Raw genomic sequence first — 24,388 nt, 5'->3', positions numbered from 1 at the left:
CACAACTGAGCAGATAATGGGCAGGACACCACCTGCAGAGGGCACTCCATAGCTGAATGAGCTAATTCCCAGAGCAAGCCAGCAGGAGGTGCAGCGGTGGTGAGTCAGCGCTGCAGTATACTGCCCTTTATCTCCTTGGTTGGAGGCATGAGGAGAGCGAAGGCAAACATGTGGCCCGACAGATGCGGCTTTCAAGAATTTTCCAGTTCTGGGTGCATGGCACACACATGTACCCCCAGTGGAATACACACAGGCACCAGCACTCAAAGAAGGAAAATCACCAGAGAGATTTTCAGAATTGCTCAGCAGTCAGCGCTCGGCTGCTTCCCTTGTTCTTCCATTGAGCTGCTGAGCACTTTTCAAAAATCTGGTCCTTCTTGTTGTTGGGATAAACTCAGAGTTAGGATGCCGTGCTCCGGTCTCACGCACAATGCTGCACTGGCATGTTGCAATGCAACCAGGGCTAAATCTTGTTACAAAGTTATGTGTATGTGAATGTCATGGCGGGATCTACTAATATCTCTGTGAGCTAGAGGCCTAATCCTGAGAACTCTTACTCAGGCAATTAGCCTTCACTCACTTCAGCAGACCTATTGAAGTCAGTGGCACTATACATGAGTGAAGGTTGTAGCTCTGAGGTGGTGTGTTTGTTTGGTTTTTTTTGTTTGTTTGTTTGTTTGTTTTTAAAGGCAGCTGGAACAAATAAGAAAGGGGACTGGATCCTGAGGAAAAAATAGTACTGCTGAATGTAGTAGTTCTGGTTATGTCCTGGTTTGTGCCCCACTTCTTCTCACTCTTCCTTTTTCTCCCCTAGCTCTCACCTCTCCATCAGTGGACCAAGGGAAAGACTCCTGTCTCCCCTGATGCACTTTCAGCCCCTCCTCACAACCAAAGACTGCTATGCTGGGACAAGATGGCACAGGACTTGTGCCCTCCTCCTTGAAAGATATTCCATCCGAGGGTGAGAGAGCACTGAAGTCTTTCCCCAATGAAAAAAGGTTAGTATGTATGGGAAGGGGAGAAATCACAGAGAGAAATCAAACAAATTCCAATTGTCAGTTGCAAAACTGGCTATTTTAGGGTTGTAGCAGTTTATCTCTGCCAAATTTAAAAGGCCAGCTCCAGAAAGGCATGCTAGGGGAAAACTTCCTATACAAGGGCAACCCTGAAGCAGGGAATTAGTAGGGACCAGGAAACCACTAGTGAAGAGGTTGTAACAGTTCTGTACCTATTATTACACTATCCCTTCTGTTTTGTTTCCTTATTTGTTAAGAACATAGTACTGGAAGGGACTTCCTGAATCCTGGAGTCCAGTCTCCTGCTATTGCAGACAACCCCATCATATAATCCTGTTTATAAATGTATCACACTCCTTCTTAAAACCAGTCAGGTTGTTTGCCCCCAGGGCTGTTCCAAAACCTCCCTACTCTAATGGTTAGAAACCTTTTTCTAATTTCTAGCCTAAATTTATTCATAGCCAGTTTATACCCATTTGTTCTTGTGCCAGTGCTGTCCTATAAATTAAATAGTTCTTCCTCTCCCTGGTGTTTACCTCCCTGATGTATTAATTATCCTTAAAAGTATACAGAAAGAATGGAGTCCTTTTTGAGGAAGCAGGGGATAAGGTGTTGAGGGTGTTTTGTTTTATTAATCTTACATGTATAAGGAATATCTCATACGGGGTATGCGGCTCCTTGTATAGGCACTGACTCTGGGGCTGGAGCTATAGGCACCAACTTTCCAATGTGCTGGGGGGTACTCACTGCTCAATCCCTGGCTCTGCCCCCACTCCACCCTCTCCCGTGCCCTTCCCTGAGCCTGCTGTGCCCTTATTCCTCCCCTTTCTCCCCCAGAGCCTCCTGTATGCCATGAAACAGCTGATCAGGAGGGAGGGGGAGGCGCTGATTGGCAGGGCTGCTGGTGGGTGGGAGGCACTGGGGGCAGGGAAGGAAAGAGAGCTGATGAGGGGCTGCTGACATATTACTGTGGCTCTTTGGCAATGTACATTAGTGAATTCTGGCTCCTTCTCAGGCTCAGGTTGGCCACCCTGATCTAGTATGTTGTTCTTGGGTTTTCCTGAAGAATTCTTTGAAGGACTCTCATGGACTGCGAGCTTTCTCCGTCTTTGATTAAGAGGCAGGATTCTCTTTGTTAAAATTAAAGATGTACTGTCCTGCAGAGTTTCTCATGTGTTTAAAACTTCAGGGTTTTTAAAAACCTTTAAACAATCTGAATACAAATTAATTCCCCTTTTACAGTTAACTAGGTTTCAATTGCTTGGTGTGTCTAACCCAGATCTACTACACTGGGCACAGTTACAAGAATTTCTTCCATGTTGAAAGGTTGTGCTGGTTTGAGAGAGATTCCCTCTATGCACAATGGGGAACACCAGCCCTGGCAGAAATTTTGTAATAATTCTTTAGTCCTTTAGTTCTTCAGTAATCCACAGAATTTTTTTGAAAAATAGGGAGATCTTAATTTCTAATATAAAATATAAGGGGAAAAAGTAAACTTTTCAAGGTTTCTGAAAACACACATGTGCAGTTCTCACTCTGAACGAAATATATATCAAGTACTAGGGCATTTATTGCATTGCTTGAGTCAAACTTTCTCCTACAAGTGAAATGAATAATATTCAAAGATTAAACAGGCCCAGTACAGCCAGTACACCACATTAGCCATTTAATGGTTCAGTAAGAATGATGCAAGAGTCTATCTATTAAAATGTCCCTTTCTTTATAGTATAGTACTTTAACTCATAAGGAAAGCTCTGAAGGAGCCCTTTATTTTCTCTGGCATCTGTAGTCCCCATACATGAGTTTGAAGCTATTGTACCAATTTGATATTCAGGGATCTAAATGATTAGTGCATTGTCTTCTCTTTGCCACTAAGAAAAAATATCTTTGTGAACAGGCAAAATAATACTAGACAATTGTATAGTGTCATCTTTGTAAGGATCTCTAACCACTTTATAAACATTGATTAATGATTCCGGGAGGTAGCTGGGAAAGTACTGTTATCTCCATTTTACAGATGACAGTTGCTTAAAAAAAACCCTAACATGTTTGCCCACCATGACTGCTTATATGTTGCATCCTTTTTCCCCCCAGCCTTTGCCCATGTAGCTTGTAAGTTCTTTGGGGGCAAGGAATCTCTCTTACTACAGTACATGTTTGCACAATTCCTAGCACAATAGAGCCACTATTTTGGTTGGCGCCTTTATGTGCTTCTGTAATAGGAACAACAAACAACGGTCACCAAACAAGTCTGTGGCAGAGTCAGGAGCACAACCTGGAACTCTTGACACTTGGGCCTTATTTATACAGGGGTTTTAAGCCACTGATGTAGCAGCAATGCAAACCCCACATGTAGATGCACTACACCAGTAACCAGGCTAAGGTACAGCATTGCAAAAGTCAGTACTAGAAGTTTGCATTGCATTGGTATAGCTATACACCAAGTGACTAAAAGCCCCAATATAAACACAGCCTCAATCCTGTTCCTTAATTACAAGATTCTGCTTCCTACAAACTCTTTCCCTTCCAGTGATAAGCTCTCCAATTGGAATACTCTAGCATATAAAGAAAAAACCAAGACTTCATAGATTGCCTTTGTGACTTTGCAGGATGGCTCCATCCTGTGATGAAAGACTGCACTGCATCCAAATGTGAATTTCTTTAACAGGAGAAATTCAACTTTCTTCACCAAGATTGGCTACACCAGCACCTTAATAATTTATTCTAGCTAAAGAACCTAAGAAAATTCTTGGGCAAAAATCTAAGATTATCAAGTTAGAATATTGTCCTCACAGTGAAGGCTTAAAGCAGAGACTTTCGTCTTTATTTTTAACCTTACCTTCTCAAAACAAACCGATAAATCCTCCTCTTTGTCTTACAGTCCTCATGCTTTGTCTGAAGACTGAGGAGGCCTTTTGGGGTATGTGCCAGCCAGGTAGCAAGTCTGAAATCTTTTCACCATTCAAAAACTGCTATTATAAAAAGGCCAAACTGGTTGTTCCCATTAGTCCTCAGTGAGAACTCTTGCATAGGATCAATTTGACGCTTCCCAAGCTGAATAGTAATTCAAGGTTAATTGTTACTGCTGGATCATTTCTCGCTTCCCCCCGTTTAGTTTCTCTCTGCCAGTCATCTTGCAAAAGATGTTATCCACTCCACTATTTATGTTCAGGGGGACTGTAACGTGCTTGTGGCAGCACAGCTTTGCCAGTGGCAGTTTTGACTAGAGCGGAGTGAAAAAAACAATTTCTTATTTCTAGGTCAAACATTTCAGCAAATCAGAGGAAGAAAAAAATAGTTTCAGGTCCAGCAAAACATTTTGTTTTGTTTTTTTTAATAAAAAGCGAAGGAAACGAAGGGCTAGATTCACAACAGCAGAGGAGAAGGTGGTAGGTAGTAGTTACCCAGTGGTAAGTGCATTCACCTGGGCTATAGAAGACCCAACTTCAAATCCCTGCTCTGGTCCAGTGACTATTCAAATATTTTACAGAAAGTGGAACAATTGTAAAGACTGAAGGCAGGTCTACACTTGAAATGCTGCATCGGCACAGGTCTGCCACTGTAGCGCTTTAATGAAGATGCTCTAAGCTGACAAGAAAGAGCTGCTCCTGTCGGCTTCATTAATCCACTTCTGTGAGAGGTGGTAGTTAAGTTGGGAGGAGTAGATCTCCCACTCGCATAGTGCTGTCTACACCACCACTTAAGTCAGTAGAACTACATTGCTCAGTGGTGTGGATTATTCACATCTGTGAGTGACAATGATACAGAAGTAATTCTGTAGTGTAGACCAGGGCTTAGAGACCCTCCCCAGCATACCCTATAGCCAGATGACTAGAAGGAAAACCAGGGTTCAAGTCCCTTCTTGCTGCCTAAATCTCCTTGGGAATAAAACCTGAAAAATCAAGATGTTTTGTTGCATGAATGATGAAATGAACCATTTTGACATTTCCAAAGTTTTATTATTGACAGAAATTTGCCAAAATCAACACATTCACCCAATGTTTCAGTCAATCCAAGTCTGCATTTTTCAGTGGGAAAAAAGTTTAGTGTGAAAAATTTCACTTAGGTTTAGTTGTAATTCATACTTTACCCTCCACATGCAAGTCAGAACTGCTACCCTGTTGGGGGCCAAGGAGCTCACTGTACTGGTTCACCCCCACATCCCCCGAGTCAGAAACCTCACCCTTCTTTCCAGGGACTCTGCCAATGCTCACAGCCCTCCAGTTCATACTGGATTACTGATTCCCAGGGAGTCCCTCTGTTTGCTACCCTACTTTACTGGGCCACAGGCTGTTCTTATTTTCCCTCCAGCAGGCCTGCTCATCCTTTGTCACTCATCTGCTCCAGCTGGGGAGGTAAGCTAAGTCTGGCACAGGTGCGCCTGAGCCCTAACACTCCCCACCTCTTAAAGGCAGAGCTCATACTGGGAAAGGCCCAAGCACTTGGTGCACAGCACTAACAATCCTGGAATCTCAGGGAGCAGTAGTGGACAGTACTATCTTTTCAACTATGGCTGTCCAAGAGGTCATGTGACTTTTCTACTTGATTTAAAATATCATGGTAAGCCAAATTCTAGCCATTCCCACCACCCCCTTAAGGATTTAAGATGTAATATTTTTCTTCTTCCATTAGCAAATAAAAATAAATTGGAACACTTATTTTGGGCAAAGGTGTCCCAGAACTGTTCAGATCAGATGGTTTTTAACAATGGTCAGATTTTTTTTATTCACAAGTTTTAGTCACTATCATTTTCAGCTTTGCTTAAAGGGATAACATCTATAGCAGTGGTTCTCAAACTTCTGTAGTAGTGACCCTTGAGCGTGACCCCCTCCCCCTTTATAAATTAAACACTTTTTAAAAATATTTAACATTATTATAAATGCTGGAGGTGAAGCAGGGTGTGTGTGTGTGTGTGTGTCAGCTTGCAACCTCCCACGAAATAACCTTGCAACCCCCTGATGGGTCTCACCCCCAGTTTGAGAACCTCTGCTCTACATAATGAGGCTGAAGATATGAGTTAAAGGTTGTTTCAGAAACACAAGTCTGAATTCCCCTGCCAATTTTGGGGGTTTTGTAAATCCAAGTTTCCTGTACTCTTAGATATTCTTTTCTCTTCCCTGTTACTGCATGAAAGCTCCACACAAACGAAAGGGGGAATTTACTAACTATGCCTCCACTTCTGCAAACTGCTTCATGCAGGTACTGGAGTTAATGGGGTTCCACTGTCTGCCTGCCTGGAGCAGTTTGCAGGAGCAGGGGCCTAAGCTGGGGTGCAGAATTGCCCACTGGAGAGGACACTGAACTCAAAGACAGGTGACTTGGGTTCTGGCTCATCTCAGCACTGACTTGCTGTGTGACCTTTGGCAAGTCACTTCATCTGTCTAGGCCTGTTTCCCTTCCCCACCCTTTGCCTATTAGATAAGCATTTTGTGGCAAGGACTGTCTCACTATGTTTGTCCAGTGCTTAGCACAAGGGACCTCTGGGCATTACTGTAATACAAATAAATGGTTAATGATGTGGGGAAGACTGAAACTGACTATACATAAAGTCAACAAAATAAAAGCGAAAGCTTTTTCCCCCTCTAATCTCTCTTACTTATGGAAAGCGTAGGTATTACTTGTAAAGATACCAAAGAGTATTCAGGCAGAATGATTTACTTTGGTTATATATTTGTGCAAATGAGGTATGTGTGATTTCATGAAACAGTCACAGGAGGGCAGCAACAAATCAAAAAATTGTTTTGGTTTTGATGGAAAGGAGATATTTGATAACGCCTTCTAGCAGGCCAGTGTTTATGACAATACTTTATAAGACACAGTAGAAAAAAAACCTTACTGGCCAGACAGATACAAACACCACTTCAGGTTTTCTAAAAATCTGTATTTACACAATTTTGTAACAGCTGACTGAATATTTTACAGTTGCACACAAATAAATATTTGGCATGAATGTAAAAAAAAAAAGTATGGTGCGGGGGCACTACCATTATTTAGTGCTGCTCCCCATTGTAAGTGACAGCAGGGGAGTTGCATAATCACTGAAGGTTTTCACTCAGTACATTCTTTGCTTGCACAGGAAAACTACATAAGGCCCCAGATCCTGCAACAAATAGCACATATACAGACTGCAGAGAGAGATTTAAATGGGGCTCTGCACAATTGTAGCAGGGCCGAAAGCTTAAGCATGTGTCTTTTTCCTACCACAGATGTAGAGGCCAGTTATACAGGGACATATTCCATATTTCACTTTTAACAAAACAACTGAGGGCATGATCCTGTAATGTGTTGATCATCCTGAACTCAATCAGAGCTCCACACAAGATCAAGTCCTTACTGATTATGCAAATGTTAGGAAGGATACATCACGCAGTGTACTTTTTCTCCCCATGTTTTTTAGTTTTGTGGTAGTGGGTATAATCATTGTACAATTCCTTAAAGACCTCTCTTACGCCCATCTGTAGCGATGCATTTAGGAACTTGATGTCTCGTTCAATGCAAAGGTCTAGGATGTGATACATTCCCTCAGTTAGATGTTTCTTTACAGCTGGATGTAAGGTCACCTAGGAGATGAACAAAATCCCATGAAACTTTTTACTTTCCATAGTTAGTATACGTCAAGTGACTGGAAATAAAAGTAGTGGCAAGTTACAATCCAAGGTATCCGCCCATCTAGAATGGTCTGTTAAACACGGTGTAAAATATTAGATAATAAATTAGCGCCCCGATTTTGTAAACCTGATTGAAAACACAGCAGTAATGTATAATCCTGTATATTGAGATTTGCACTGGTGCTGAGTATTCAGATAAAGACTGTTATACTTGGGAGAACTTGAAATCATCCCAACCAAAAAAAAAAAAAAAATCTACAGTAAAATATTCTAAGATACCTATCCTGGAATAGATTTTTCAGCAGCTTTTTACTATACCTCTTTCATATTCAGGAGATGGCACAATAGCCAACATATTAGCTACAGACTGAAATCTCAGTTCGGGACAAGTCCTTCTGTGAGCCTACATCTAAAATGTAGAGTTTGTTTTGCCTCTTCCACTTTAATAAATGCATTTATCTAGCAACTTTTATCCAAGAATTTCAATTTGCTTTACAAGCATTAATTACCGAAGTCTTAAAGAACACCCTCTGAGGTGTGGGTTTACTTGACCCATTTTAACCCCAGGCACAGAGAAATTAAAAGACTTGCCTAAAGTCATACAGCAAGCTAATGGCGGAGCTGGGAATACAACCTAAAACTGCTAACTCAGTCCCTTGCTGATCACTAGACACGCTGTCTTCCCAAAACTGCCATAATCCCCATAACAAAGCTCATCAAGGCTGACTTTGGAGTGTTTTGGGGCTCTAGGCAAACTGGAACACATCCTGTGATTATAACCCACTCACTGAACATTTTACTGCCTTAGGTTCAGGTGGCCTCTGAAGCTGATCATGCTGTTCTTGCCACAGAAACAGGTCTTATCTCTGCTGAATACCAAAAATAACTTGGTGCCTCTAGACCTGCGCTTCTGCACTGCAAGTATAATGAAAACTGCATGAGAGGCTCTCATTAAAACTCAGAATTTTCCTCTCTTCCTGAGGCAAGTAATAAAAGTAATAGAAGGAACAGTATGAAATGCCACTATAATGGAGAAGTTGGGTCAAGTTCATACCTGGTGTAAGCAGATGCATCTGCAGTGGAGTTACACCACATCTGAATTTGGCCCCAAACCCTCTTGATTGTCTTTACTTTACAATGCAGTTCCCACTAATCACTGTCTAAAAACCTTATGAGATTTAAACAGCTGCCACTGTGGGCTGGCAGTTAATTCGACCTATAAACCTTTAATGGTCTATATAGTTAGCAAGACCAATTTGCATTACAGAGCTCTTGATGGGGGATGGCTAAGTGCGTGAAGAGTTATTTCACCTTTGCTGAATTATGCTACAGCTCAGAGAACACGTGAAAGGTGAGATCAAACATATGGAAGAGGCTGCAGATGTACCCAGGGCTAACGACAGCGTTTTCTAGGTTTATTTCAGAATAATTAAGGGTCTACATTTGTTGTGATAAATATTGATAAACTAAATTTTTCATCAGGGGAAACTGTCCTTTATGATTGAAAGAGTAAAACTGTGTGCAGCCTTTGTAAAAATCTACCTTGAAAAGGGGTTTCTCCTCTCTTAGGCTGCTCTGAAAGAACAGAGGTCACAAGTGCTTTCTATAGCATGTATAGGCCCAGCCCCTTCTCCCTTTGAAATTGATCCTATTTAAAAAAAACAACAAACAAACTGTCACCAATTCAGTAAGTGTCCCACCAATTCATTAACTCTCCTCCTTATGCTCAATTATTCAATTAACATATGACTCCCCAAACCAAAATTTGTGCATTTATTTATCATAATAAACAAACTAGTTAGACATATGGTTACACCGCACCCTTTAGCAATAGTCTCAAGAGTTCCCTATGGCACTACTTCCAGTAACGCCTGTCCTTCACCCATATCCAACTTATTGCTGGGAAGGGCTCTGGCTGCAGGAGCTTGAGGAAACTGATCATACTGAACATTACTTGAAAGGGTGGCCGAATTATGTGGGTAGCTAAGAACAAAATAGTCTGTTCAGCCAACTGAAGATTCGGGCAGCACAGGTGGCATTCTCAGTAGCTGATACTCAAAGATTATCATAGTGTTAAAATGCAGCAGTACTTTGCAAGTATGATGTCAGTCTAGAGACAGCCTGAAGTTCTGCTCACGTGAGATGCAGCCCAGCGAGGCACCCAGCAATCTGTACAGATTAAGCCAGACAACAACTGTGGAGATTTTTGATCCTACAGCAGTTGCTCCAGATGGCTGATAGGATTTGGATATTTGAACAGCAGCCAAGGACAGCAAGACAAACCCGCTGGGCTGGGCGAGTGCAGAAAGGTACCTGAATATCAATGGATCAGGCCCAGAGAAGCTAGTACACAATGCAGCCCTTGGAAAGATTTTGCTGCGAGGCAGCCCTTAGCACTAGTACTCTCTAGAGCCTTAGCTGGGGCAAATTCAATAACCAGGACATCAGTAATTAGGGTAAGTAGGCAGGATATGGAGCAGCTGTGTGTCCTGCACAGAAAGGAAAAAGGCCCAGTTGAGGTTTTAACCTAGGACAGGGAGACATGTAAAACCCGATCACTAGCACAAATTAATTACAAGAGGATTTTGCAGGTTTTGATGGACACAGGCAGTGTTCAATGAAATCCAAATTGGCTAACCTGGAACAAATTAGTAATTCAGAAATTAAGTCTGGCTGTAAGGCACTACTCCATTGTAGATGTCTTTTTGACTATGCAAGAGCAAGAATATTTGCTTTCAGTAGAAGTGGGGAATGACCTTCCATATGATTTGGTGTTGGATGAGGGGGCCAATAGATGAAAAGTCAACCCCTCTCTATCTTTGAGGGCAATCACCCTTGAAGGAAGCACTGCTAGTTGAAGATTCGTTACCCAGGGACACAGAGCCCAAAACAAGGGTGAAGGAAATGTTTGACGGCAGCGTTACTGAGGTTGGTGGTCATACCTGACCGGGAGCTTCCCTGTGGTCTGGCAGAGTTGCAGATTGTAAACAATATTCTTAAAGGTCTGTATGATAAACTGGCTTTTATTTATGGGGAAATAAGTGAACAACCACCTTGTGGAGCATTGTTTTTCAATCTGATCAGATTGGCGACCATTTATTCTAAGTCAAACTTCTTTGGTGACACGCTTGATTTTAAATTTACTACAAGGGTAAAAAAAGTATCAATAGTAATAATGATAGAAGCCTGTCTGTCTGACAAGGAATACCTCACCTTCAAGATTAAGGGCGTACAGGGAACAACAGAGTGAGATTGTAATAAAATTTTAACACCCCTCTCCCCCCACCAACTTGCCTTTCATGACCCCTCCCTCACCCCTACCCCACCCCCATCGCTGTAGGCTACGTTGAACATTACGGGGTACACCGGCACAGCTACAGCGCTGTAGTGATGCTGCTATAGTCCCCATAGTGCAGACATGGTGTGTGCGCATACAACAGACTAAGCATGTGTGTTCTCAGCATCTCACCCCGTGCCAGGCACTGAACATGTTCATTCCCAGCTCCCCATCCCGGTCTCAGCACTGTGGGGGCAAGTTCTGAAGGGAGGTATGGATGCAGGGAAGTTAGGGGGAGGCAAATTTGAAGTCTCCCCTACTGCACAGCTTGGACCCCTCTCTTCCTCCCCGCCCTCTCCTGCCCTGACTTCCCCTTTTCCCCTACCAGCATTGCATTTGTGGTGTGGTGTATGTTGGGGGAAGGGGAGCTTCAGTACCCTTCCCCACTGCTGGAGGCAACATGGGGAAGGAGGGGAGCTCTGGATTCCTTCCTCTGACTGTGGAGGAGTGGAAGGAAGGGGAACCCCAGAGTCTGTGAGGGACTCACGGGAGGAACTGAGAGGGATGGAGGAATTTGAAGGGGGTGGGAGAAGGGCACAGATGGCTCCATTTCCCTTCTCCCCAAGCATGTCCCTGGAGGGGAAAGTACCCAGTTTCCCCCCTTTCTGGTTCTGCTCTGTCTGCACTTTTGAGCCCCCAGAGAACAAAGGTCTCTTTTGAGGATGATCCCTTGTTCACTGCAGTATTATAGAAAAGCTACTGTTTTAGAAACCCAGTTACTAGTCAAAGCTCGAGTCAAACTGGACTTTCAAACAGTGTTTGGCTGATCCCTTCCACTAATAATGGATGTCATCTAGGAGTGCGCTGGGCCCTCAGGAGCTGTAGTGCACAGTCCTAAAGGGTGAAGGCTGGCAAAGCAGAGAGCGGAGAAGCTGCAGATCAGGAACCCCTTGATCAAATGACTTAACACTTGCTTTCCTTTGTACACACTCAGTTCCATTGTTCAGGAAATGTTTGAGGAGGATGTAACCATCCAAACTGCTTACAAGACTCTTTCCTCTGTTTAATTAATGCCAAATTCTTGGCAGTACTTCTAAAGATTAGAGCCTGGTTATAGATTTTAGAGCACTAAATTATCGCTCTCAAACCAATGTTTTAGTCTGAGGGTAAAACGCCCAAGAGAAACACCTACAGAATGCAGGCAGAGAGCAAGACATAAGATGTGCAAACACAATCTCGGATAACTGCCAAAGGAGGGCTCAAACTCAGTGCATGGGTGTCCTCAGGTTTAATGACCACAGCATGTCACCTTTCACCACTCACCATCTGTGAGAACAGGCTGCCTACAAACTCTGACTACAACAGAGCCCTAGTCTTGCTGCACATGCCCATGTGGCTATCACTCTCTCTTTGGTTCATCAGAAAGCTCAACCTGGCCCGGAGTAGTAAACTTTATCCTCTAACTTTTTCCAATATCACTTCCCCAAAGGGGCAGTTGTGTCATGTACAAGCCGAGATAATTCCAAGCAGCTGAGATCAAGTTGGGGAGAATTGGAACCATGGTTTGAGCCCCAAGAGCAAAAACAAACAAACAAACAAACAAACAAAAAAACACACAAAAAACCACCACACCAGAAGAACCAGGTGATTTTGTAAAAATAATTTTTTTTAAAGGGGTATATCATCTCAGGAACCTTTGCTCAAATGACAACAAATCTGGACCACGAGCCCTACTCTGCATCCCTAGGAGGTACAGCAAATTTCAAGACATCCAAGTCAGCATGTGGATTTTAGAAAATTTAAAATAGTTGTCTTTTAAACAGTAAGTGAATCTCAACCTGAACCTTATAATGACTTTAAGGTGGATGAGTGTATATTACCTTCTGCAGTTCAATCACGTATTGGGCCACTATGAAGACAGAAAACACTGTGAACTCCTCTGTTTTTGCAGCAATGTGACTATACATCCTTTCTACCAAGTGTGCACATTTCAATACAACTCCAAATTCATCCGTGCTCCCTAAAACAGAAATCAAGTTGTGGTTCAAAATTAGAGATTAAAAAAATTGCTATACAACACACACACACCCCAAAAAACAAACGTCAAATAAAACCAACAACTAGCCAGCCATGGTTTCATACTTTGGATTTACCAACATGCATTTTTTGGCAAATCCAAAATATGAAACCATGGCTGGCTAGTTGTTAGTTTAAAAGAAACTATGCCCTTATGGAAATGAACAATCCTGTACAACACCATTTTATAGACTCTCTTTTAAGGGCAATGTTGTAAAAATAAAGGCATAAGGCTGTTTCAACTCCACCATACACTAGAATGCAGCCAACTTTTGTTGCATGAATTCAAGCAGAGAGAAGGGCGGGTAAAGTACCTCCCATGTTCCAGCCCTCTGCCCAGTTAACGGGAAAAAGAGCAACAACATCAGAATTTTTTTTAAGTACCACTTACAGAATACTATATGAAGAAGCAGCTTCTTGATAATGAGACCTATTACATGGAACAGTCCCCGAAGAGAAGCACCATCACTGGAAACATTAAAAACTAGATGGGACAGAGGACTTGAATTTTAGGGAACAATCCTTCACTGGAAGGCAATGAGATAACTTAATAGAAATTAGTGAGGAAAGTAGGGGGAAATCTAGGCATGTGTCTTGTTTTTTATTATTAAAATACAGTAATTCTGCAGGGATAGACCAAGTGAATCTAAATCACAGGATTTCCTGAACCTATAGCTTTCCACTGATTCTTCTCCTTGGAAAATGTGGATATTACTGAAATGTATAAGTTCGGCTTTTACGCCATAGGTGCACCAATGTAACATTCCTCTCTCCCCTTTGGAAAATCTTAGTGTACACTTGCCTATTGCATATACATGGTTATAAAACACACACACAAAGTGGGGTAAATTTCAAAGCAGTGAACTTGGTTTTAGCCACATGAATTAATGGAGTCAGATAAGTAAATCCCAAGTAACACTTTAAACATTTACAAGATTCTGGTTTTGTATCTAACACACAGTGATGAACATGAAGTCTGGAGCATGTCTAACATCTGCAACCCAGGGCTCCGTTTAGTAGCACATCTATAAAGCCCTCTCCCAAGTGCGCTAGTGTAAGTCATCAGCATTTGGAGCCATCACACCAGAAAAAACATGCTTTTCCTAAAACCATCACTGACCTTATACAATGGGGCTACTGTGTCTGTTTGAGTGAGAATGCAAAGGTGGGGGAGAAGAACCGAAATACAATACAAGGAGCTTTGCCCTTGTCTGTGTTGCGTTAGCCAGGGTCACAGTTCGGAATGGAAGCACTATGCTAGTCTCCCAGGATGAAGCCTGGAAAGAACCTTTCAAAGAGCGTCAGAGTGCAGATTGCTATGTGGCTCATCCTCACTTCTGCCTATGTGGCCAGTGGCTCAAAAGCCACGATCTGGCCCCGGGACTTTGTTTCAACCTCTAACATTACACACAGCCTGCCCTGTCCTGTGCATTGCACCCAATCAGAGTCAGGTATGTTAATGAAAATGATGACACAGCACCTCTGTCTCCTTTCTGTCGCCCCTCGTGCATAACAGAAACAACCAGCCTATTGAAGCTGTTCAGGAAAGATGGCGCTGCTTTTAGCATCACCTGCAAGAACATCAAATGAAAGAGGATCAGATAATACCTAATGCAGTACAGAAAAAAGGCTTTGAGGATGGTTCCTTTATTAGAGCAGCACGACATTCAACAGCCCAAAATAAGAGTGGATTTATGTGCTTTAAAGGAAGATACATCGACTGTAAGCTCTACAGGGAAAGAACTGTCTTTTTGTTCAGTTTCTACCGCTGCTGGCACAATGGGGTCCTGATACCCAACTAGGGCTCGAAGGTGCTATGGTTAATACAAATAATTATAATCATCTCAAAGTAACCCCACATCCACAAAGCAGAGGTTGAAAGTTATGCTAGTCTAATGCCTGGGGCATTTACTGCCATCTGTACAGAACCAGTGCTTGCCCAAGGGACCAGAGATTTAAGGACCAACACACTTATTCAGCTGAAAACAGTTTGGAAAAATCAGCTTTCAGCTGACATAGGCACTAGAAGGAAAATTTTCAAAAGTGACTTACACAGCCAGGTGCTTAAGTCCTATTAACCTACAAAGAGACTTAGGCTAAGTGCATATATCATTTTTTTAATATGGAACTTAGGCACTTTTGAAAACTTTGCCCTAATCTAACTTTAGAGGTTTTGTGATAATCTGCTTCCAAATATCGGTTATAATTTCAGAACCTCTACATGTTTTCAACCTACTGGACACAGGTCAGGGATTGGCTTCTTAAAATTTCTGATCACCGGCCCTTCCCCACCCTTCAGCCCTTCTCCCTTCACCTTAGGGTGACACTGCAGTATGGAGAACAGCACTTCATGAATTCCCAGGAAGATGCTCCCATACTCCTCCATCTTCAAATGATCCAGAGGGACAGTCAGAAGAATGCTGAATGCCAGTGTCACATGATGGGGATTGGAGAGAATCTCTTCTCCTTGCCTTAGCAGGGCTGCTACCGTCTCCAGGATAGGAACAACAATGGTGGGAATCAGCAACTGGTCCTGACAAGCCTCTTTGGTTTGTATCTACATGTGAAAGTGAAAACAACAACAACAACAACAACAACAAAGAATTTGGCTGTCTCCAAACACCCCCTTCTTCCACACTAGAGAACTGTACTTTTGCAACTTGGACCAACAGGAGTACACTGGCGCAAACTGCAACTGCATAAAGCCCCATCCATACGAATCAATCTGTTTTAGGTGCATGCCATGCAACATATCCACACACAGCATTCCCTGAAAGCACTGCAGGGCCTGTGCATTGTTGCATCTATCCCACAATCCCATAGAGAAGATGCATACAAAATATGGTATACAGGGTCCATTTGCACCTGTTCATGTTTTTACACTGTTCCAGTGGATATTTCTGTCTTTCACAAGCATTGATTCACCTACCACAAAGGGCAGGAGAAATGCTCTCACAGGCATTGTAGATGTCATGACAGTAGATTCCCAGCCACCCCAAGCCACTGCCAGACAATCTCTGGTCCCAGAGGGTCAGACATCATGATGGCAAGCACCAACACCACTACATTTGGGTGCAGCACAACACAGGTAAGGAATCTGATTTAATTATTTTCCTTCACTTATTCAATCATTTTTATAGGCTCTTCTTTATTTGTTGGCTTTTTGCTTTGCTGTAAGGCCAAACTAACATTTTCCTCCTCCTCTGGATCAGAACAAGCATTGCCCAGGCCTGGGGAGAGGCAACTCTCTAAACCTCTCCATGTAGCCTAGTGAGACACTCTCAACCCCTACACAATGCAGTGCAGCTCCAAAGTAATGGTGATGTTAATGAATGAGCATTTGTGCCATGCCAATATACAGGGATATACTTGGGGAAATTTGGGCCAAACAGCGTAAATGGAGCCTAGTCAAATTGATGTCAAATGTAGAATTTTTTAGAATATATTTCTGTGTATATTTCAGACAATAGCTACAGGTTCTGTCAAACAAAAGTGATAGGTAACTTATACTGTGGGAGTTACTTACAACTAAAGCTGTGATTATCTGTGGGCTGGTAAACCAGAAAGCTTTCTCTTTCTCTCCAGTTAATGGGCAGCTGAGCAGCAATTTGATTAGCGTAACAGCTGACAATACTTCCTGCAAAAAATGGATAAACAATCACTGCAAAAAGATAAATACGCTCACTTGAAATATGGCACCTCTCAGTGGAAACATTATCAGCAGCTCAACAGAATTTGTGCTGAGCAATGATCACCTTAGCATTCTGTACTATGTCTATTTTAAAAGCAAAACATGACATTAAAACATGATAAAATAAAAGCAGATCAACTCGTGTAGCAGCCATTATAGATAATGGAGGGAGGTAGTGTGAACGTAGTTTGAGCCTGCCATATAACCAGCATAATGTTTTACCAGCTAACATGTCATCACATATTGGCTTAGAAGAACTAAGAGGAAAACATAGAACGTGAATGTATTTTGCCTTGCAGTCCAAAAACACGTGGATTTCAATGCCTATATCCTACAGCGATTAGCGTTACACGAACAGTGTAGAAAGACTAGGTTAGATTTCTTTTTTTAAATGGACATTAATCTACAGAGATGACACAGATGCCTTTTCCAAATGGGCAGGTCTGGGAGGTAGATACTCCTGAGCTTTAGCAAGGCTGAGTTCCAAGTCACTTAACCTTCTAAGAGGGGTCTATGCCAGGCTTGTTTGCCAAATTTCTTCCCAATGTTACAACTACCAATTCAGTTCCATTGGTGATAGAGGTTACTCGTGTCACTTAATGAACTACTGGAAGATGCTCAGATGCTACAGTAATGAGCACTGTATAGGAACCTATATAGAATAGAATAGTGGAAGCACTAATATAATCAGTGCTTCACATAACTGCTGGTGTTTAAAAGCACCATGCCATCTGACCCTGTTCAGAGTAGGTTTGAACAATAAAATGGTTAAAATGCCAGTGGCTGCAAGTGTCTTGTCTATGCTACAGCTTTGGTGGTAACAACAGTGAGAAATTTTTATAGTGATAAAACCTTTTGTCTGGTCTTGCTACAGTTTCTCCATCTGAAAAATGGGAATAATTGTACTAACTTACCCTCCTCCTCAAAGCAGTCTTGTGATGATCAGTACGTTTGTGTTTGTAAAGCACTTTGCCTATGAAAAGTGCTCAGTTAGTGCTAAGTAGAACTGTGATTAACAAAGAACCACCCACAGTACAAGAAACATATACTAGTATGTGTCAATTTACACCTACAACTACAAAGAACAGACCACACTAGATGTAACTTTTAAATGAACTAGGCAAATCTTTGTTTTGAATGAATGAAGTTCATGGACTGAACCAGTTTCCTGGTAATCACCTACATAATTAAAGACAATTTTTTCTGGGTGCGGAGTCTGAAGACTCTACTGGATAACACAATAGGCAACAAAATTAAAGCTTTTATTTGGCCAGTTTGTAAGGTTAGAATTAACACATAGGAGTTGACTTTCAGCATTGTCTACAGGAACTCACTGATGTGAGACTCCTGTTACTGGGAATTAGAGGGCTAAATGTCTGGGGATCCTACTGAAAGCTTTCTTCATAGGTAGCAAGTCTCTCTCTTCTTCACAGCAGATTCTATCGATCTCAGGTATTTCTAGGGCACTCTTCATCACAGTATCTATGCACCAGTTTTATTGCCATGTAAGTTACTATGAATGTGCAGCTTAACATAGAAACACATTTAAAGCCAAACTTCTATTTCTTCCTCGTGTCGTTTTAGTCTTTCTTCCTGCCAATTTTATCAGATACCATCCATGTTCTATTGCAGTTCTTCAAGCTATGGAGAGAAAACTAAAGAAAATAAATTATAAGAAATAAGCCAAAAGTTCCCTACTTTAGGATTTTGTTTCCAAATATTGCTAACTTCAAGTCCTTGGAGCACCAGCCTCATTATGACACAGAACTCCTCAGTAGTGCAGCTCTCCACGAGCTGGGTCATCAGTTCTGTCAGCTGCATTTCTAGATCTTGAATCACCTGGACTGTGGTGCCAGGGCCTGCATAGTCAAGAGACACAAATACGTCTGAATTGCTTATCCACATTGGGAATTGCCATAAAAAAACCCTTTCAAAATCAAGCCTTGAAAAGGAGCTCTCTCTCTGTGTGAGTCTTTTTAATGTTCACCCGCACAGAACTGCTTTCCCCCACCTACCACAGCAGCAGTGTGTCATTCAGAACATTCCCATCCTACTGTTTATCCCGCAGTCATTATCTTGATTAAATGCCTTCACTCTGTGAAAACACTATAATGAGGTTTGTTCACAAGCTAGGGGAACAAGCTGATCACAAGCTGCAGAATATCAGGGTGTTGGGAGGAGAGCCACACAACACATGAACATTAATTGACAAAGCTTAGATCTCTGTTAAGCAGTGTCCAGGTCTCCTACATATTAAGTCAAAGATTATATTATTTATGACTAGTTTAGATTTTAGTTTACTTTGCAAGCATATTTATCTGCTCCACAAACACCCCAATTGTAGCAGTAACTCCTGGGATTTGTAGCAAGATTTTCTGAGGAGAAAATTTTAATCTATTTAAAGCCTGTCACTTCTACAGCACATTTCATCAGAGAATCTCAAAGCATTTTATCACTATTAATTATGCCTCTGCACCAAATAAATATGATACCAGCTTTGTACATGAGTAGAGTGCAGTACAAAGATGTTAAGAGGGAGTCAACAGAAGAGCCAGGGTCAGAATTTGATAATCCTGACTCCCAGTCCTGTTTTAACAGTTACATCATACTGCCTCCTATGGTGAATTCTGTAACTGGAAAGAATTGAGATACACAGCCTACAAGAGACAGACTATAAGGAAGATTATACATAGACACTATATAAAAATCTATTTGCAACTCAACTAGCAAGAGCTTCAGCCAGGCTCACAAACAGATTTACAAAAAGGCTTCTCCACACAGAATTGTACTACAATTACTCTGTTAGGGAATCACAAATGCGCTTAATCCCTAACAACTAGGGAGTAATATAAATTTGTAAGATCACTGTAGTAGTAAGATAGACTAAATCAAATCTTTCAGGCATCAAAGACAAAAATAACATTGCCAGGTTTTTTTGATAGTACTACACTGCACATGTGCAATGTCAGTTTAGGTTATATTTTAAATGAGGCAACATAGCATAGTTGTTAGATCACACTGGCAGTCAGAAGACCAGACTCCCCTAATCCCAATTCTGTCACTGACTCACTGTGTGCAGGTGATAAAGGGTCTGGCTTTCAGAGAGGTGCTGAGTACCCACAGCTACCATGGACTTTGCCTGGAGTATATTGTGCTCAGCACCTCTGAAAACCAGGCCAGTAGTCTTTCTGTTCCTCAATTTCCTCACCTTTAAATGGAGATACTTATCACCTCTGTAAGGCCCTCTAAGCTCTTCAGATGAAAAGTGCTGAGTTATTTAACTAAGCCGATCCATTAACTCCTTCAGTGCTAGCTGCTATACCAGATACATAAGACCAAAAAATGCATCTTCAGAGCAGCCCCCAAAAGTTTGACCACATTTTGTGAAATGGTCCTAATCATAATATTTTTACAGGGGTGTCTCTCAGTGCCTTGGGCCATCATTTATAGAACACTGTAGTATCATTTTTAAAAGGGCTTAGGGCTAAATTTTCAAACCTTGATGGATTTGTGTCACAAAACATACATGTGCACACACAAAACATGTATTAGCATTCGCAAAATATATATATTTTTAATAAAAACAGAGCACTTAGGCATACGAGTAATTATTTCTGTGAAAACAAGGAGACAAAAAATAACTATATGGCTGACATCCACAAAGACCTTCCAGATGAGACCACTATCAAGATAGGTCAACATTGTGTCCCAGTCATGACAACAGTTTCCCTCTAAAAGCTTCCCTGTCTTAAAAAAAAAAAAAAAAAAAAGATAGGACTCATTTGCTGATGGGCTAGCATAAGTGGATATCTTAAGTGACTTTCTTAATAACTTCTTGGATGCTTTTACCCACCCCATATTCCAAAATCAACAGAGGAGCTGAAGAAAAGAAAAAAAGCTCTTTACCAGCAAGTAGGTTTTTTACAGCATGAAACACAGTGAGAGCAGTCTCTTCTCCAGGATACAGATCTGTTACTGAGCAGAAAACAGTTAAAAACTGCAAGGCAGAGTGAAGGAACTGGAGATGGCCTCCTGCAGAGGTCAGCTCTCTCAGTATCTGAGTGTAAAACTTTTGGTACAGTTCAGTGTGGGAATACTCCCGATATTTTCCTGGATCTTTAGGATTTTCTTGCTCGCCTTCCATTTTCATAAAGCCACCTGTGGACATGTAGCTCAGATCTGCTTTCAGTAGGGTTGTGACAGATGGGATGAATGCCAAAGGCAAAGGCTGGTCTTTGGTGAGGTTTCTAAGGCAGAGCTGGATGGCTGTTCCCGTCTGGAGGACAGTTGGCTTCAACAAAGCAGACAGCATTTCTGTCAGTTGCTGTTTCTTCTCTGGCTGCTGCTGGAGGTACAGAGTCAGAACATGGCAGAGTGTGGTTAGTGGCACTAGGAGCAGCTGATTGACTGCAGTGTTCCAGGGCTTGCCTCTGTCTGCATCAGCATATGGTTTGCAGCTCGCTAGGAAAAAAGTGAACTTTTCCAAATTGAGTTTCAGGCTCTGCCTCTTTTCAACTATCATCTGAAGAAAGCATTCCAAAAAGGTTTGGATCACCTGGAGAAATTCTGCCCAGTCGGGAGTGGTCAAAACATCAGCAAAGCACTTGCTGGCTGCAAACAGGGCGGTCACGACAGCCTCAAGAGCATCACTGGCATGAAAAACTTTAAAGATGGAATTGACACTTCTGCCAGTCTGTAGGCATGTTAGGAGGCGGAAGCAGGTAATTAGAAACTTCAGTGATAGCAACTTACTGCAAGAGACGTTCGCTCTGGTATTGGCTACCAAGGATAGCAGCAAGAGAAAACAACGAGTATGGTCTAAAGGAAAAAGACTGTCAAGTTTCAATGCAGAAATAATCTCTAGCAAATGCAGAAAGCTTTTTATCTGGTCTTCTTCCAAAGTAATGGTGGAACCGGCCCTTGTTAACAACAATATATGTTGAGCAATTTTTTCCATTGTTGTCCAGCAAATGAAGGCTTCATCCTTTGATTGACTGTTTTCTGCCTGTGCTTCCACCATGCCAACCATTTTGCAAGATGAGAGGACTTCCTCATGCCATGGTATATTATCTGCAGACAGCTGTTGAATAGGCTGATCTGCGACGCCCTGAGTAGCAGAACACAGCACACTAGAGCACTGCTGAATAACGCGGCTTATAAAAGCACAGTGCAGCACCTTAATTTCTGGAAGAAAAGTACTATGCAGCAAAGCTTTAGAAACCTTTTCAGCTGTGATGAAGGAATCCTGATCTGCAGAAACTCCCGGAGCTTTAGTTGATGATAAAATCTTCAGAAGCACATCAGCCACATACTCTACATCTTTCAGAGAAAGATGAGGAACCAGGATTGTTAGATTTGAGACTACAAGGTACCAGTGTGCAGCTGGGTAGGTGAGAGCATTTATTGCACTAATGTTGCCATTCCAAGGTTCTGACTCTTCCATGCTCATGCTTGATCTTCCAGAATGAAGGATGAAAGCTGCGGCATGCTGCAAAGTGTGAAGATCAGCCTCAGTCTGAAAACTGGTTTGCATTAAGATCTTTTTTATTTTCTGAAGCATGAGCAGTTCTAAGCAATATTTACTAGCTGAGCAGAAATTACTTGAGAGTCTCACTACCCTCTTCCAACACTGTCTATCCACGCCAGGGAGAAGGGCTGAGAAGTCCCAGCTCTCTGCAGCACAGTCAGTAACACCACCAGCTGCTCCAGCCAGCCGAGACACATATTTGCTGCAGTTTATACTGAGCAGAGTGTCAAGCTCCACCCACGTGTAGACGAGGAGGAGTGCAGAGTCACTGACCTTCTCTAGCCAAAGCCCTGGTTTATTTTCCTCTGCCCAGTGATCCTTCAATAGGTCCAGCAATGGCTGGATTACCTCTCTCTGCATTTTGTCCAACAGACTCTGAGTGCAAAGGACAACAGGTAATGGGGTGACATTATCCAAACTCTTCATGTTGAACAGAAAAGTGTGCAGTACTGAGCTCACAGACAGCAGCTTCAGTGCCATGTCAGAGTCATCTTTAACATCAGGAATTATTAGAGTCTGACACTTCTCCAGTATGAGGAACAAAATATCCAGAATCTGGTTGGGTGGCAGCTCGAGGAGGCATTCACGAAGTTTTTCCATCAGCCCAGCAGACAAGACCGGCAGCCTTAACTCATCAGCAGCTGGACGGCAGATCACAGACAGAACCTCTTCAAAGAGTTTAGGGAACTGTCGCAGCTTTGTGTAAGTCTGAAACATGGCATTTATGAGAGTCTCCTGGGGCTTCTTTGTACGTGGCTCAGAGACCTCTGCATCAATCCAAGCTGAGGCCACTAGGTCATCCAGATCAGGCTCGACAATTAAATGATTTAATGAAATCAAGGCCTTGAGACACCTAAACCAAGCTGGGATGGAAGCCTGTGAGTGATTCACCAACATTTCTGCCAGTTTGCGGTAAAACTGGAATTGGGTCTCTTTGTGCCGGATCCGGTCAGCGGCAACGTTATAGATATCGTTGCTGTGCACCAAGTTCAGGAGCTGTTCCACAGCAAGCAGTTCTGTGCTCCAGTCTACTGGCGAGAGCATCTCCTGCAGGTGAGAAATCCTTAGACAGCCAAAAAGCCTGGTGAACATGTGGAAACAGACCATGTGGTTTTCTGCCTTACAGTAAGAGTCCAAAAAGAGCTTATAAAGCAGAGGTACTGAATTTGCTACTATGATCACCTGGAGCGTTGGTTCACAAAAGCTAGCATCACGGAGCTTGGACAGCACTGTATTGACAGGCATCAGAATAGTTTTTAGAGCCCTTTTCTTTTTCTCTTGTGGTTCCCTTTCTGTCAGGAGCTCCTCTCTGTAAGAGGACAAGAGCTCAGGCTGGAAAATCCCAGCCTGCAGCACAGCCTCTACTTGGTTTCGGATTTCCCGGCTCAGATGCTGACGTACACGGCCATCATCAGCTGGTGTCCACACTCTGGCCATAAGCAAATGCCTCAGGAGCAGACATGGTTGAAACAAGTGGCTGGTCACTTGCCCAAACACACGATTTGGGTTGATCTGTTGCCTCTGAATCAGGAGGTACTGAGCAAAGGTCAGCTGTAGGACATCAAACAACTGGGAGGTCACAGCATCTTCGGAGGTCAGCCATTGACAGGCCAGCCAGGAGAGCTTGCTTAGGAGATTCACCATCAGCTCACATTTTGCTGTATAAATGATGGAGAGAGGCGGAGTGGAAAGGATGCCCCTGCAACAACTCAGCACTGTGCCAACATTTCCGTGGGATTTTTGAACACAGGACTCTGATATCCTTTCATTTATGACCTGAAGATTTAAAAAAACAAAACAAAACAAAAAACACCCCATCACTATCAAATTGCACACAGAAACAAAAGTCATTGGGGAACAAACAACATAATCTTCTATATGCTGGACACATCAACAGCACTTAAACAATTATTAGTAACAGAAGATGGGAAGAACATAGACCCACCAGCGGTCATTCCTGACCCCAGGCATAGACAATTGATCGTATTCAGACAGCAAATTCTTCAAGGTAGGGACCGTGTCTTTGCATGTGTCAGTTGCTATGCAAACACGAGGCCCCATTCCTGATTGATTACTGTAATAGGAATAACAGCAGCAGCAGCAATGATACATGATAGTCCACCTCATTCTAACAGTGAAGAAACTTACTTAGTGCTGCAGAGAAAAGAAAGGCAAGATGCCCTCCCCATCCCA

General features: G+C 42.4%; 1 protein-coding gene across 3 annotated transcripts in view; it reads right to left on the bottom strand.

Annotated features, from left to right (window-relative positions):
- The window catches only part of URB2 (URB2 ribosome biogenesis homolog), a 29,807-nt gene that overhangs the window by 1,451 nt on the left and 3,968 nt on the right, over positions 1–24,388 (bottom strand). For 2 of the 3 annotated variants that reach the window (XM_034765128.1, XM_034765129.1), the window contains exons 4-10: positions 20,575–23,971; positions 18,367–18,527; positions 16,504–16,614; positions 15,292–15,534; positions 14,458–14,548; positions 12,782–12,921; positions 6,877–7,576 (exon numbers count right to left, since the gene is read on the bottom strand). In XM_034765128.1, the coding sequence (XP_034621019.1) occupies positions 7,379–7,576; positions 12,782–12,921; positions 14,458–14,548; positions 15,292–15,534; positions 16,504–16,614; positions 18,367–18,527; positions 20,575–23,971 (4,341 nt within the window). In that variant the 3' untranslated portion in view covers positions 6,877–7,378. Of the gene's footprint in view, positions 1–2,607; positions 2,614–6,876; positions 7,577–12,781; positions 12,922–14,457; positions 14,549–15,291; positions 15,535–16,503; positions 16,615–18,366; positions 18,528–20,574; positions 23,972–24,388 lie in introns of those variants that run through there. The other variant, XR_004645060.1, reaches the window with a different exon arrangement.

This window comes from Trachemys scripta, chromosome 3 (genome assembly GCF_013100865.1).
Source record: "Trachemys scripta elegans isolate TJP31775 chromosome 3, CAS_Tse_1.0, whole genome shotgun sequence".
Lineage (NCBI taxonomy): Eukaryota > Metazoa > Chordata > Testudines > Emydidae > Trachemys > Trachemys scripta.
Note: the sequence above shows the minus strand (reverse complement) of the source record. Positions and strands in the feature narration are given on the sequence as shown.